This window comes from Hylobates moloch, unplaced genomic scaffold (genome assembly GCF_009828535.3).
Source record: "Hylobates moloch isolate HMO894 unplaced genomic scaffold, HMol_V3 SCAFFOLD_3, whole genome shotgun sequence".
Lineage (NCBI taxonomy): Eukaryota > Metazoa > Chordata > Mammalia > Primates > Hylobatidae > Hylobates > Hylobates moloch.
This window is the reverse complement of record NW_026652278.1, coordinates 45952242-45967880: the sequence shown is the minus strand read 5'-3', so window position 1 is coordinate 45967880 and position 15639 is coordinate 45952242. Positions and strand designations below refer to the sequence as shown.

Here is a 15639-nt window from a genome sequence, read left to right as displayed (position 1 = left end):
GATTAGAAAGATTAGAATGCAATGGAATTATAGCTTTAAGATGCTGAAAGTGATTCTGTATCATTTAAGAGAGAAGGTAGAATTAACACATTTTCACACACAGAATCTACTCTTTGTATAACCTTTGCTGAAAGAACTTTGAAAGACTTCAGGAAAAACAAAGTTAAATCCAGAAAAGACAAGATCAAAGAAGCAATGGTGAGCAAAAAACCTAGCAAACGTGGCACTAAACAAGAAATGCCAGTATAAAACAGCAATTAATATAGAAGGTATAAGAAAAATAAAATGTTTAACAATAACATGTAAGAGATGAGATATTATTATTACCTAAGAGTTCTAAGTTCTCTGTGAATTATTTGGGAGGAGGGTAGAGATTACCTTTGACTTTTAAGGTGATATTCTAAACGTTTCACTAAAGTAAAAGAATGTATAACTTCTAAACCTGTAGCAAGAAAAAGAGAATAAAGCAAAAAAGTCTACTAGACTGGTAAATTAAAAGCAAAAAATAATATAGCAGAAATAAATCAGCTAGGTGTTATAATCCCAGCACTTTAGGAGGCCAAGGCAGGAGGATCATTTGAGCCCAGGAGTTGGGGGGCCAACCTAGGCAACATAGTGAGACCTCGTCTCTACAAAAAAATTAAAACATTAGCAGGGCATGGTGGCACATGCCTGTATTCTCAGCTACTTGGAAGGTTGAGGTGGGAGGATCACTTGAGCTGGGGAGGTCAAGGCTGCAGTGAGCCATGATTGTGCCACTGCAATCCAGCCGTGACAGAGCGTGAAAAAAAAAAATCTGAATTATCTCAGCTATCATAATAAAATCAAACTAATCACACTTCCCAGTTAAAGAGAAGCTTAGATTAAAATTTTTAGAAAATATAGCTAATAGGCCAGGTGTGGTGGATCACACCTGTAATCCCAACGTTTTGGGAGGCCAAGGCAGGGCAGATCGCTTGGCCCGAAGACTTTTAGATCATCCTGGGCAACATGGAGAAACCCTGACTCTACAAAAATTAGTGGGGTGTGGTAACACACACCTGTGGTCCCAGCTACTCAGGAGGCTGAGATGGAAGGTTCACTTGAGCCTGGGGAGGTTGAGGCTGCAGTGAGCCATGATCATGCCACTGCATTCCAGCATGGGTAACAGAGTGAGATACTGTCTTAAAAAAATAAAAAATAAAAAATAAACTAGCTATATATTCCTCTGTTCAAGATGCACACCAAAACACCAAAATAACTGGAGTAAATTGATGAGAAAAGATACATAAAGCAAACAAGTAACCAAAACAAAGCTATACTACATATCTGTATCTATTTTTCTCTCTACATGTTTACATAGCCTACCATACTAAATTTAACTATAATAAAATATAATTCAAAACTACAGTAATAAAGCTATATAAATATATATCCCAATACTAATAATACAGTATTAGTATGACTGTATATATATTTATATATACATCGTACCAGGAACAGAAGAAAAAATATTGATACATAAAATATAGCAAGAGTCCATTAATACAAAAGTCATGACATACAGCAAAGGATAGTCTAGTTTGCTGTCTTTTTGGAAAAGAATGAAATTAGATTCCTATCTCATGCTATATATAATTTTTAAAAAGAGAACATTTATGGGGATAGTGAAGGTATTTGTAAACCAGATACAAAAAGTATAAACCACAAAGGAAAAATACTGACTATAGCCAAATATTAAATTGTAAAAAAAAACTATCAGAAACAAAGATAAACAGACTAGAAAATAGGTGTAATCATAATAAACATCAACAAAAAAACTATAAATAACTCCAAAGAAATATTGACAATTCACAAATAAGAAAACCCAAATGGCTAATCAACATGCTAAAAGATGCCCAAATTTACTACCAAGCAGGAAAACATAAATAGGTATAATAACTTTAAAGAACTGGTAATCCTAGTGAGGTTGAAGACAAGACACATCACACAACCAAATGATTCAACTTCTAGGTATCTTTCCCAGGCAAACATATATACATGAGAAAACATGTACATGGATGTCCATTGCATACTGTTTGTAACAGAGAAAAGACTGAAAAACCTATCTATGAAGTAGGGGAATATATAGTCTATCGTTCATTCTACAACACAGAAATTATACATAGCATATTATGATGTTGGTTATGTTCTTTGTTTTATTAATATGGCCTAATAAATGTTAAACACTGGTTGGTTATCTAAATATCTCTAAAAATGGCCTTTAAAAATATTCATATAGAAAACATAGCATACCTATTTCATCTATAAAGATGATGGATGGTTGTAGCTTTATGGCAAGGGAGAAGACAGCAGCAGCCAATTTTTGAGATTCTCCATACCACTTATCGGTCAGTGTCGAAGGCTGAAGGTTAATAAATCGACAGCCTGCTTCTTTGGCTGTGGCCTTGGCAATCAACGTTTTACCACAGCCTGGAGGCCCATAGAGAAGAACACCTGGAAAGGAATATGTTATTTATTACCTTTAAGGGGATATTTGCTTTAATTTATATGATAATCAATAGAATATTCTTTCCACAAAAAACTTTCCCAATATTCAATTCTGCTTTTATTTAATCTTGTTTATAGTAGGTAAGACAGGAGAAAGGAAGATGCCATGTTCTAAGCTCAGTGTCAGTTAAGAGCATGTATTTGGGGATTACAGCATCCTGTGCCCTCTCCCTTCATGAAAAGGTTCGGTTTAAATGCTCACCTTGACATCCAAATTCATACCACTTTATCAACAGTTGATAAACAAAATCACCTAAGGCCCTCCACCTTCACAAGCAAACGAAGCACCACAGTGCTTTGATATTAGCCTACAGAAGGTAAACAACTTCAAAACAGATTGTGGCAAACACTGTTTTGCTGTTGCTCACAGATTAAGTTTTAGCCAAAGGACATGTGCCTTTTTCCAAACAAATAATCTTTTCCTAAAAGAAACAGAAATTATCAGTCACTCCTGTTTTAATTTCCAAAGAATAAAACTGTATTATTAACCTATGGTCTCCATTAACAGCATTTTGCTGCTAAATACAATTTAAGGTAACACTTTTAATACAAGGGATCTAGAGGCTGGGATCTTGAACATTTTGGGAACCACCATCAACTGTTTCCCAAGTAAAATGCGACAGCAATTTCTAAATTTAATAATATTAAATATATAATAACACTAAATGTATAATACTAAAATTATAATTTTACCAAATTACTAAATTCAGTACTACATGATTTGGCACCTAAACTTAGTACTAAGATGGTTATTAAAATAAACCATCTACAGACAGCCCTAACAAAAACTGTAATAGGCAGACCTCTCAAAATATTTGCTTAATTCAAAGCTCAACTTTTCCTATGAAACAGTATTTTTTAAAATGCCATCTATATAGATGGCATGCTAGGGTGAACTGGAAGGGATCTGGAGGAGTCCAAAATTTTCTTATATATAATAAAAATAAAATTCAAAATGAGAAGAAAAATAATTTTGTATGAAATTTCCCAAAAATATCTCAATTAAAAAAAAAAAGAAATCTGCACCTGATTACATAACTGTAGCAATTTTATTTTTCACATCAAACACTTCAAAATAATGTTCAAGCTCTTCCTCAAGCATATACAGAATTTTCTACTGGTCTTTATAATTCTTGAAGATTCAAGTTCTAACAGCAACTAATCCAAGTTTAATCATACGAAACTAAACTTTTCCAAAGCTGACTTTTAAATTTAAATCCATAAGCTTTACCAATACATGTTATTTGTATTTTCAAGCATTCTGCAAATTTTAATTAAGTTCACTTAGGTGCTTAAAATTTGGTTAAGTCAGCTATAATTTGAATCTTTTACTGACACTTTTCTTCTGGATGGCTCATATGAAACAATAAAGAATAGTAATCTAAAACCACTTGTTTGCAGATACTTGGAATTATCATTAATTTCATCATTTTGATCACATAATTTAATACAGAATGCAGAGCCATTATAAAACTTTTATACACGTTACTTAAATCTCCAGGTTTTTATATTGTTACACTTACTACTTTCTTAAAAACTAAATTAAATTTCAAGGTTTTTAGAACAAAGTATTTATGCAAAAGCCTCCATATTTTGTGGACTTTGCAGCTACTCTACCACTTCATAAACATATTCAGTGCTTTTAGAATGTTGTGTTTGTTTCAAATTATTCATTTATCACTTGGAATATTTCCCTTCTAGTAGTTCGGTTTTGTTACTTCTTAGCAGGATTAAGTTTTTCCTCTTCAAGGATTACAATTAGTGTTATTAACTGAGCAGTTACGAGTGTCTGGAGTGCCTAAAGATTCAATATGCAAAGAAAGGTTTTGGCTATCCTAACTTTCTGGGGACAGGCTGTAACAGAGAAGGTACACAAGCTGTCAATATTCCCTTCTTGACCTGGGTAGTAGTTACGTAAGTGTTAGCCTTATAGTTATTCAGTAAACTGCTTTATCCCCATTCCTGTGGCTCACGCCCGTAATCCCAGCACTTTGGGACGGCGAGGTGAGCAGATCATGAGGTGAGGAGATCGAGACCATACTGGCTAATACGGTGAAACCCTGACTCTACTAAAATACAAAAAATTAGCCAGGCATGGTGGTGCACACCTGTAATCCCAGCTACTTGGGAGGTTGAGTTAGAAAAATCTCTTAAATCCGGGAAGCAGAGGTTGCAGTGAGCTGAGATCACGCCACTGCACTCCAGCGTGGGCAACAGGGCACGACTCCGTCTTCAAAAAAAAAAAAAAAAGTTACACTAAAATTCACATTGCTTTGTCTGACAAATTATCAGTGAGTCTAGAGATAACATTATTTAGAGTGGCATCTTTTCTATATACTTTCCTAAAATGGTCTCCACAGTGATAATAATTATGATGGGTAACAAAATGAGTACTGCAACGAATGTGAGGCATTTGGCTTTTATTATTAGCTTTGCAACCTTTAAATTAGTTCTTTGAGCTTCGTCTGATACTTTTATAACTAATTTCAACAAATAAAAACTGTGTTTATTATCTTATGCTTCGTAGAGGCTTAAAAACTTAAATCTCTTTTTAAGATGGATGTTTTTGGTAATGGCTTTACTTAGTAAGTGCTATATGCAAACAAAAGATTTAGGAAGAGGCTGGGCACAGTGGTTCACACCTGTAATCCCAACACTTTGGGATGCCGAGGCAGGAGGATAACGAGCCCAGGAATTCAAGACCAGCCTGGGCCACAAAGTGAGACCCTGTCTCTACAAAAAATTAAAACATTAGGCAGGTATGGTGGTACATGCCTTGCAGTTCCAGCTACTCAGGACCCAGAGGCAGGAAGATCATTTGAGCCCAGGAGGCTGCAGCAGTGGGCTACGGTTACACACTCCAGCCTGGTGACAGAGTAAGACTCTGTCTCCAAAAAAAAAAAGGATAAGGAAGAAAAAAAGTATTGGGATAAACAAATCTAAATTTGAGATAATCCTCATTTGTGACAAATATTCCACCTTATTAGTGACTATTTTTCTTCTTTGGGCAACTGTTTATTGGCTTCCATATAAAATTTGTCCAAATGGTGCAAAAATACACATCCATATAAATTAAGTCTACTTAAATATAAAGTACTTGAGAAGAATATGGGTCTTTATAACAGAAAATCTATTTTTAAAATTATTTTTTTCCTTAGGTTATTCACAATTTAAAGAATGCACCAAAACATGAAGTATAACATTCACAAATATAATAAAATTTATATACCAAAATAACAATACAGAATTCAGAAAGTTTACAGAGGAAGCCATATGGTGTTCAGATGGATTTTGTTGGAATTTTAACTGTTGTAAATTTTTAGATGTTTGAGGGAAAAAAATCACTTTTTTAATATAACCATCAATATCTTATGTGTGCCCCCATTTCCCTGTCATCAATTAGCGGCATGATGGTGTGCATTAACTTCAACTTTGTGTCTATACACAATAGTTACATATGACCTCATGCACTGCATGGATACTGCACAGTCACTCTCCAATTATCTTTTTGTAGTCTATGTGAAGCAGTGATCACTTTCAGCTCGGATAGCAATAAACTGTCTAAGGATAACATACAATTGCCAATAACTCTAACCTAGGTAACCTAGTTCCAGTCCCAAAATGGAACAAATAAGGATGCACCTAATTTTACACTCTGCTTCTATACACTAATATCCAACTTATGTTGAGGATCAAAAAGCAAATTAATGATCTTCAAAACTGTTATTCTTGATTAAAAATCATCCAAAAACATAAAGGTGAAAAAGTTCAAATAGCAAAACTTTATATAATCAGAAAATATTCATGTAACTTTTAAATTGGACAATGCTTTCAAATAAGAAGCAAATTTACATATAACTTTTGAAGTATTTCCTGCATAATTTGGTATCCACTCTGCTAAATGGGTCTTTAAACTAAGTCCAACTGGAGAAATCACCCAATTACCTGGTCTAAGATAACACTGATAAAAAAAGAAGCTTTCTCTAACAGCATATAAAGGGTATTTTACTTTCCTAAATTCACTAGCATTGTCAAATTGAGAACTAAAAATGCAGAAAAGTCATTTTTTGTTCAGACTACAAATAACCTGGAAGAGGGTAGTAAAGACTTAACTAAATAATCCAACTATGGCCATACATTTTTGATCTGGGCTCAGATAATCATTGAAAGTTTTTTGGGGGGTGGTGGGAATCACAGTAAACTAAAAGTGTTTTGTTAGGAAAAACTATAAGCAGTGTTGTTATTTCAGAAAACAAAAAGAAATACCTAATAGCTTTGTTGTTTTAATAATAAAAGAACATGTCATTTTTGCTGTTAACTGTCATCCTCCACTTACCAGAAACAAAAATTATGTAGTTCATAAAAATGCACAGGTATAGGCTTCAGTTACCTTTGATATGTAAATTAATGTGCTTTATTGATACAGCTGCAAATTTAGAAAGATTATAAGCATTATAATTTAAACATACATAATGCTATTTTGATATTTTTAAAGATCCACTTTTTTGAAAAATCAATGTGACTAATAATTTGAGTTAAGTCTTGACTAACAACATATCAAACCCATATAGTTTTGGCAATACATTAGCTAAGAGCTTCCGCTAGATGAAAATAAGCTATCTCGTGAAATTTGGATCTGAACGCCATAGTAACACACACACATATCTCTCACTGTAAATTATGTACACTCCATCCGAATCACCTTTAACAAGTCTTAATTAAGCATGACAGAAATATTTGCACTAGCTGGGCACAATGGCTCACGCCTGTAATCCCAGCACTCTGGGAGGCCAAGGCAGGTGAAGAACTTGAACTCAGGAGTTCAAGACTAGCCTGAGCAACATGGTGAAACACCATCATTACCAAAAATATAAAAAAAGAGCCAGGCATGGTGGCACATGCCTGTGGTCCCAGCTACTCAGGAGGCTCAGGTGGGAGGATCACTTGAGCCTGAGAGGCGGAAACTGCAGTGAGCCAAGATCATGCCACTGCATTTCAACTTGGGTGACAGAGTGAGACCCCATCTCAAAAAGAAAAGAAAAGAAAAGAGAGAAAAGAAAAAAAAGAAATATTTGAATAAACAAGAATTACACTTAATGATGCAGTTATGAGCACATTCTTGAGTTCCAAGACTTTCAAAGTGATTTTTGAATAAGCAAATGTCTCCATCAAAGTTACATATTTAATTTCTAGTTCATCTGCAGATCAATATTTCCTGAAAAAGAATCATTACATTCTAAAAATAAGATTGTTGGAGTTGTGAAACAAGAAAAAAATGTCTTGGCTTGAAAACAAAACAAAAAACTTGTATTATGACTTTGAATCTTTATTTAATCTTGATTTTCCAAATTTTAATTTACTTGGAAGTAAGAGAAAAGAAATTGAAGGAGATTATTTTAACAAGTATTTTAACACGTAAATACAGGGAAAAAGTTTATCTCTATTTCAGAAGTTGAAGAATGAGCAATTATTTTAAGAAACTGTTCATCTAGATCTCAGCATCCTCTTGAGAATCTGATTTCACAAAAACTAGTTCTACGATGGCAGAAAGTTTCAATGTTTTATAGGATTTTAATGCTTTAGGCGAATATATATCTTTACCATACCTTTTGGAGGCTGCAGAAGCCTGGAATTCTCAAACAAATGTTTCTTTTTGATAGGTAAGATGACTGTGTCTTTCAGATCCGTAATGACATCATCTAAACCTGCTATATCACTCCAAGTAACCTGGCAAAAGTTAAGGTCAACATGAACTTTACTACAAATGTACGCTCACTAAAGTAAAAAGAACCCTCCCAAAATGGCAAATGTTAATCTGATAATTATACATAAATAAGTTAAAATCATATATTAACATGAGTAAAGACTTTTCCAAGCAGGAATGAAATAAACTGCTATAAAACTGGAAAAAGGAACTTAATAGTCAACTATCTACTATTAAAAATCTGTAAGTCAGGTACTCAAAAATCGGCAAGGGTCTAATAAGCTAAATTCATTCCACTTATAAGGAGGAAATACTCTGCCACAAGAATATTGAGAACCAGCTGAGACATAATTTAGCACCGGCTGATGGGAAAGAGCTCATCAGGAATGTACCTATTTTATACAGGATGTTGTCAAGCATCACAGAAATTAACTTTAGAAATAAGTTCTTACAAAACATGGCTTCTGAATTTTATCCATCAAAAGTAAGCCTACGGGCCAGGCGTGGTCGCTCACGCCTGTAATCCCAGCACTTTGGGAGGCCAAGGTGAGAGGATCACTTGAGGTCAGGAGTTTAGGACCAGCCTGGCCAACATGGTGAAACCCCATCTCTACTAAAAATACAAAAAAAAAAAAAAAAAAAAATTAACCGGGTGTAGTGGTGTGTGCCTGTAGTCCCAGCTACTTGGGAGGCTGAGGCAGGAGAATTGCCAGAACCTGGGAGGCGGAGGTTGCAGTGAGCCAAGATCACGCCACTGCACTCCACTCCATCCTAGGTGTCAGAGTGAGACTCTGTCTCAAAAAAAAAAAAAAAAAAAAAAACTAAATCTATGTTAAAACTTAAGGAAGTATCTTTATAAATAAAAACAGGGCATACATATTTTCAAAATAGACAAGAAAAACCTGATTCAACTTGTCCTGAAAGGACTGGCACAGTAAAGGAGCTGGAGTTGGGGCCAATCAGAAGCAATACTTTACAACAGATTCATTTCCTTCATAATGTAAAAAAAAATGATAAAAAGGGAAGGTGCAAACCAGCAGCCAGATCTGGGAAAAAAAACAAAAACTTTCATTGTAACTGCAACAAAAAACTAAGTCTGTTAGTACAGATTTATTCAGAAATTAATATAGGCAGGGTTCCAAGAAGGTACCATTGTAAATCTATAAATCAAATTCAAATGCAGGCTTAATTCTAGGGTGTGTGTATGTCTCTGTACACACAGATATTAAGACATTGCAGACTTTAATTTTCTAGATTTGGAGATGGGGCTATTTCATTCTACCTATTTATAGTAATATAACGTTAATGTATTAGGCAAATATTTTCTATTTATAGCACTTATAAATGTATACTTATTGTTACAAAATATTCATATAGGATCTTATACATTACATCAATCTCATCCTCAAAATAATCCTTATGAAGTAGGTAAAGCAGGTATTATTATCTCTAGATTATACATGAGGGAACTGAAACTCAAAAAGGAAATCATTTGCCAAGACCATTAATGGAAAACCTGGGATTTAGTATCCTGTGTTATCATACCATATTATGAAAATCTAGGTTTAAACTCTATAAAACAAACATCCACATGACAAAGCAGTACGCTTTATATACCACAAAGGCAAATATATCAAAGTTTTACTAAACAAATACGTACAGAAAAGAGTTAACAAAGTAGGCCTGAGACTGTTATTCTTAGAAAGGCATACTTGCAAGATTTGCCCTTGGCTGGCATGTGGGAACTTAGATTTCAGGAGAGTGCCACAATTTCTTGACAAGAACAGCTCAGTGTGCCTAAACTGTTTGTGCAAACAATATGGTTTATGGTGAAACATCTATTTTCCTTCTGGGAGTCTAGAATTTTGGTACATTTAAGGGAAGAGGGAAGCTATAAAACCAGCCCCCAATCAATATGTTGGGGACTGAGTCTCCAGTGAGCTTTCCTGGTGACAACACTGCATGTGTTGTCACAACTTGATGCACTAATTAAGCACTGTGTGACTGCACTTGGAATCTTGTGCCTGGCTTCCTTCAGAATTCATCCCATGCCCCCTTCCCTTTGCTAATTTTGCCTTGTATCTTTTCAGTGTAATAAATCATATGCAGGAATACAACTATATGCTGAGTCTTATGATTCAGCCTAGAGAATCAATGAACCCAGCCATGATCTTTAGGACTCCTGACACAAAATGCTAGAATCCACCCCCACCTCTAAAAAAATCTTAAATAAGATTAAAGATACATACATGCATATTAAGAGGGTCTACAAGATGAGCAGCAATACTCATTTCATATTCTGAGAGCTTCACATTTTTCACACCAATTTGCTTCATTAGTTTTTCTGCCTAGAATGAAAAGAACAAACAACCTGCTTTGATTTGATATTTAGATACTGGCACTTCGAAATAGATATATGTGAAGTCTAAAGAGCAATGAACAGATATACAAGAAATTTCCAAGGATATTCTAGGCCCCTCGATCTTAGCCTTCTCCATTGTAAGCCCTCAGGTAACGATTTGAGGCTCTATTCCACAGATATCAGGGAAATTTAACCACCTTTCAGGAAATGAGAATACGGGGTATGTGACTGAAGAGATCTTGCACTTCCAAGAGAGGCTCCCATTGTTTCAATGAGACTCTAGGATACAGCTTAGTTTCTCATTCCTAATAGGACTATCACGACGGGTAAAGGTAAAATCTCAAGATGAAAGACAGAGGAGTTAAGGAGGGCAAGAAATGTATAACTGAAGTTTCTTTAAACTGAATATCTGAAACAGATGTCCAACTTCCTTCAAATTAATCCAGGTATCTACAATAGATGGCCATACATATCCCATTTTAAATTGCTCTGATATGCTGTCCCTTTTAGGTAGAAGTCAATTCCTGGGACTAGGCAACCAGAGTTATAATAAAAATAACTCTAAATTGGCCGGGCGCGGTGGCTCACGCCTGTAATCCCAGCACTTTGGGAGGCCGAGGTGGGCGGATCACGAGGTTAGAGATCAAGACCACGGTGAAACCCCGTGTCTACTAAAAAGAATACAAAAAATTAGCCGGGCGTAGTGGCGGGCGCCTGTAGTCCCAGCTACTCGGGAGGCTGAGGCAGGAGAATGGCGTGAACCTGGGAGGCGGAGCTTGCAGTGAGCCGAGATTGCGCCACTGCGCTCCAGCCTGGGTGACAGAGTGAGACTCCGTCTCAAAAAACAAAACAAAACAAAAAAAACCTCTAAATTAGAAGTATATTTGCGTATATTCTCAAAGCAGGGCACAACCAGCATTAAACCTATGAGTTCTAGCAATACAACAAAGCTTTCAATTAAAATAAAGATAATGAAAAACATTTACTGAGTGTGCCAAATATTATGCCAAAATACAGTAAAAGGATTAACTTGTTGAATCCTTAGAGCCAATACTATGAGATAGTCATAATATTTTCCCAATCACAGAAAAAGAAACTGAAGTTTAGCATGATTAAGTAATTTGCCTTTGGTTAAAAGTTAGCCAAGAGAAGAAACAGGATATTAATTCAAGGAGTCCAACACTAGAGTCCATACTCGACTACCACACATATTTGCCCTGATTTCTTCAATTTTAAGATTGGAGTTTATAACCACGAAAGAGTCTTTAAAAATCTATACATAACAAATTCAAATTTCAATTAAGTGAACATTTTAGAAATGAAGGGACTCTGGTAAATCATGTTTACCTAAGTTTTGGTTATTACATTTTCCTAAAATGCTTTTGATTATATAGAATCTTGCTGTCTGTCCAGGGTTATGACTGCTCTAAAAGGAAATTCACACCACACAGCATCTTAGTTATAGAATGGCTAGGAGGTTAGGATAAATGTGTTTAATAGCTTAAAAAAAAAAAAAAGTACCATGGGGGCCAGGAATGGGGGCTCACACTTGTAATCCCAGCACTTTGGGAGGCTGAGTTGGGAGGATTGCTTGAGCCCAGGAGTTTGAGACCAGCCTGGGCAACACAGATGCCATCTCTACAAAAAATCAAAACTTAGCTGGATATGGCAGTACACGCCCATAGTCCTAGCTACTCTGGAGGCTGAGGGAAGAGGATTACTTGAGCCTTGGACATCAAGGCTGCAGTGAGCCATAATCATGCCACTGCATTCCAGCCTGGATAAGAGAGAAATCTTGTCTCATAAGAATTTTTAAAAAGTGCTATGAACCACATCACATAACCAAATAGAATAAATCTCCTATTTATCTTGCCACTGTAAAATTACTGAATCAATAATTTTTTGTAGATTCCTTTGTCTCTTGTAAATACCTTCTCTTTTACTGCCGTAAGTCGTTTACATGTCAGTTATAAAAGGTATCCTATTTTAGCATCTGAATAACATTTACTCTTCATTTTCATTATGCTACAGTAAATGTGAAACCCTCCCACATGTGTTCTTTTTAAGCAATGCTCGAAGACAGTGGTTTTCCCAGGGGACATTTGGCAAAGTCTGGAAATACTTTTGGTTGTCACACTTGGGGGTAGGGTGATACCAGCATCTAGTCAGCAGAGGTAGAGATGCCACTGAACATTCTACAAGGCACAGGACAGCCTCCCTTTCCCCATCCCAAATAATTATTGGCCCAAAATGTCAACAATGCCTGATCTGAGAAACCCTGTTTTATTCCCTATTAGTTAGTTGCCCTGAAAATTTTACTGTATGCCTAAATAAAGCTTTTAAAATTGTCTCTTGATTTAAAGAATAGCCTTTATTTCTATCTGGAACTTCCTAAACAAAAATGACAAATGAATAATGTTTATATAGAGACAGAAAATGTTATCTTGTCAAGTTTACCTAAGATCTCTTTCCTGCAACAGCAGTCCCACTTTAACAATCTCTTCAGGTTGTATTCACAATATATCATTAAAAGAAAAGGGAAAAGGAACTAATGGTTTTATTGAGCACCTACCATATCTAGCGCTGTGCTAGGTAATTTACAATCAACCCTTAAAATTAACCTGAGAAGTAACTATTATTATCCTTATTATTTAGATGAGGAATTTACAGGTCAGAGAAATTAAAAGATATGTCAGGATTATACAGCTAGGAAGTGTCATTAACAGAGCTCAAATACTGATTTGCCTAATTTTGAATCCCATATTTTGCTGAAACACTAATATTCTTCATTTGGGAGAGCAGAACATGGCTGGCAAATAAATGAAATGCACCAAAAAACACATCAAAACTGCCACCAAACAAACTGTGTCCTAGGAAGAAGTTATACAATTGCCTAGTTTTGAGACTTTTAAGTGAACCACTAGATAAGCAGAAAAACAAAATAATGATTAGACTACTGTAAAAATGGCTTATGTTTATGCATACTTTCTTGTTTACAGCTTAATGAAAGTTATATTTTCTGATCACCATGGTTTGCTTGCTTTTTTTTAAAGTAGGTCTCTCCAAGTGGTTGTTGTTTCTGTGGAGGGAAAATGAGTTGGATGGGGTGTGTGTGGGGGCCAAAAGAAGGAGGAAAACATACTTTTTACTGCATACCCATTTTTTTTGACTGTTCCATATGATTTTCTACCCTTTCACACGATTTTTTACCCTTTCATGCTATTTCATTTTTTTCTCCATGTAAAGTATTATTTTTTCAAAAAGATTAAGAAGTGGAACAGGAAATATTAAAATAATATTTTTGCCTGGAGTGGAGAAGGAAGAAATGAGGAAAAGCAGCAGCAAAGAAAATACTTATGAGCTAACACTCATTTCATTCAGGTTCTAAAAGATTCATAAAATTGTCCTTTTGGAAGAATCAGTTTAGAAAGTTGGACATGTCATTAACAAGAGTGAAAAATCAGAGACGAATGAATTAAACTTAAGTTAGAAACAAGGACAACCTCTGATCTTTTTACCGAGGTCACAGCTGAAGTGTTCCAATTTAAGTGTATGCAGACGAATCACTGATAGAAAGCTTTTTAAAAATGCATTTAAAAGGGAACTAACAAGGATTCTGAGTATGTAATTATCTTTATATAATAGGTATAATCATTTATTACAAACTTACACTAAAACTCTGGAAAAACATCTTCTTCTACACATGTGGAAACAGTGATCCTCTTTTAGGGTTAGTGTACTAGTATCTCTTTCCTCTCATTTTACCATTATGTATTCTGAAAGTTCTTGGGTAAGATGGCTTTGTACTGTAAAAGGAAAATAAATCTTGGGGACCCCAAATCACTAAGCTAAAGGGAAACGTGAAGCTGGGAACTGCTTAGGACAAACCTGCCTCCCATTCTATTCAAAATCACCCCTCTGGCTCATTGGGATAAATGCATATCTTACTGCCTCCTTTGGAGAAGCTAATAAGAAATTCAAAAGAATGCAACCATTTGTCTCTTATCTACCTAGGACCTGGAAGCCCTCTCCCTGCTTCAAGTTGTCCTGCCTTTGTTTCCAGTTCTGGACAGAACCCACTGTTCATCTTACATATGTTGACTGATGTTTCGTGTCTCCCTAAAATGTATAAAACCAAACTGTGCTCTGACCACTTTGGGCACATGTCGTCAGGACCTCCTGCGGCTGTGTCATGGGCCCGTGTACTCAACCTTGGCAAAATAAACTTTCTAAATTAACTGAGACCTGTCTCAGATAAGTGGAGTTCACATTTTGGTGACCATGAAGGGATTCTGAGTGGAGGTGCCCCGACCTTTGACAAATCTCCTATCGGTGCTTGACGCCAGCATGAGCTAACTTTATGGCTCAAACCAATAGTACTATTTGCTGATGTCTGTGAGTACCCCCGCCAGATAACACCTCATCTCCCAAAATTTGGTGGAGACCTAAAGTTTATTTTGCTATACGACTCCCTTTTTTTTGGAGTTCCACTTGCTTCCAACAAGGAAAGCAAGATTTCCTGCTTCCATAGCAATGGAGGGCAGGTAACTCCTTTACAGAGTTTGAGCTCACTCCTAGCAGGGAAGATGAGTTTGACTTTTTTCCTGCTTCTAGGATGTAAAGAGCAGTCTTCAGCCTGAGACCTATCCCTAGGTAAGTAGCTGAATTGGAGTTTTGTCTTGGCTAAAGTTTAACAACTAGCTGGTCTTAATTTCTCCTTACCATTAGAGCAGTCAGTGATCATATTGTTGGGTTTTTTTGTTGTTTGTTTGTTCTGGTCTTTCTCCCATCAGATTTGACAAACTTTACTTGACTTGGTCAAATCCAAGTGAGAATTCCAAATTATGGGTAACAAAGCCTCTCTAATTTGGCTAAAATTCCTCGCAGCTGCAAAAGAGGAAAGAAAAAAAAAAAACAAAAATCCATGCACTTGGTTCTGTGTTCTTTCATTTACTTTTCTTCCACCCTATACCTCCTTCCCCCTTTGCTATCTGTAGTACCAAAAAATCTAGAGAAGGTTTCTAATGACTTGAACCCATTTAAA

The 15639-nt window shown here is 35.7% G+C and overlaps 1 protein-coding gene across 9 annotated transcripts in view; it reads right to left on the bottom strand.

Moving 5' to 3' along the window:
* The window catches only part of ATAD1 (ATPase family AAA domain containing 1), an 86531-nt gene that overhangs the window by 26612 nt on the left and 44280 nt on the right, over nt 1-15639 (bottom strand). For 8 of the 9 annotated variants that reach the window (XR_009212773.1, XR_009212772.1, XR_009212770.1 and 5 more), the window contains exons 3-5: nt 10483-10581; nt 8136-8256; nt 2275-2475 (exon numbers count right to left, since the gene is read on the bottom strand). Coding sequence is in view for 5 of the 9 variants with exons in the window: in XM_058436241.1 (XP_058292224.1) it covers nt 2275-2475; nt 8136-8256; nt 10483-10581 (421 nt within the window). In the remaining 4 variants the exon portion in view is untranslated. Of the gene's footprint in view, nt 1-2274; nt 2476-6865; nt 6956-8135; nt 8257-10482; nt 10582-15639 lie in introns of those variants that run through there. The other variant, XM_058436243.1, reaches the window with a different exon arrangement.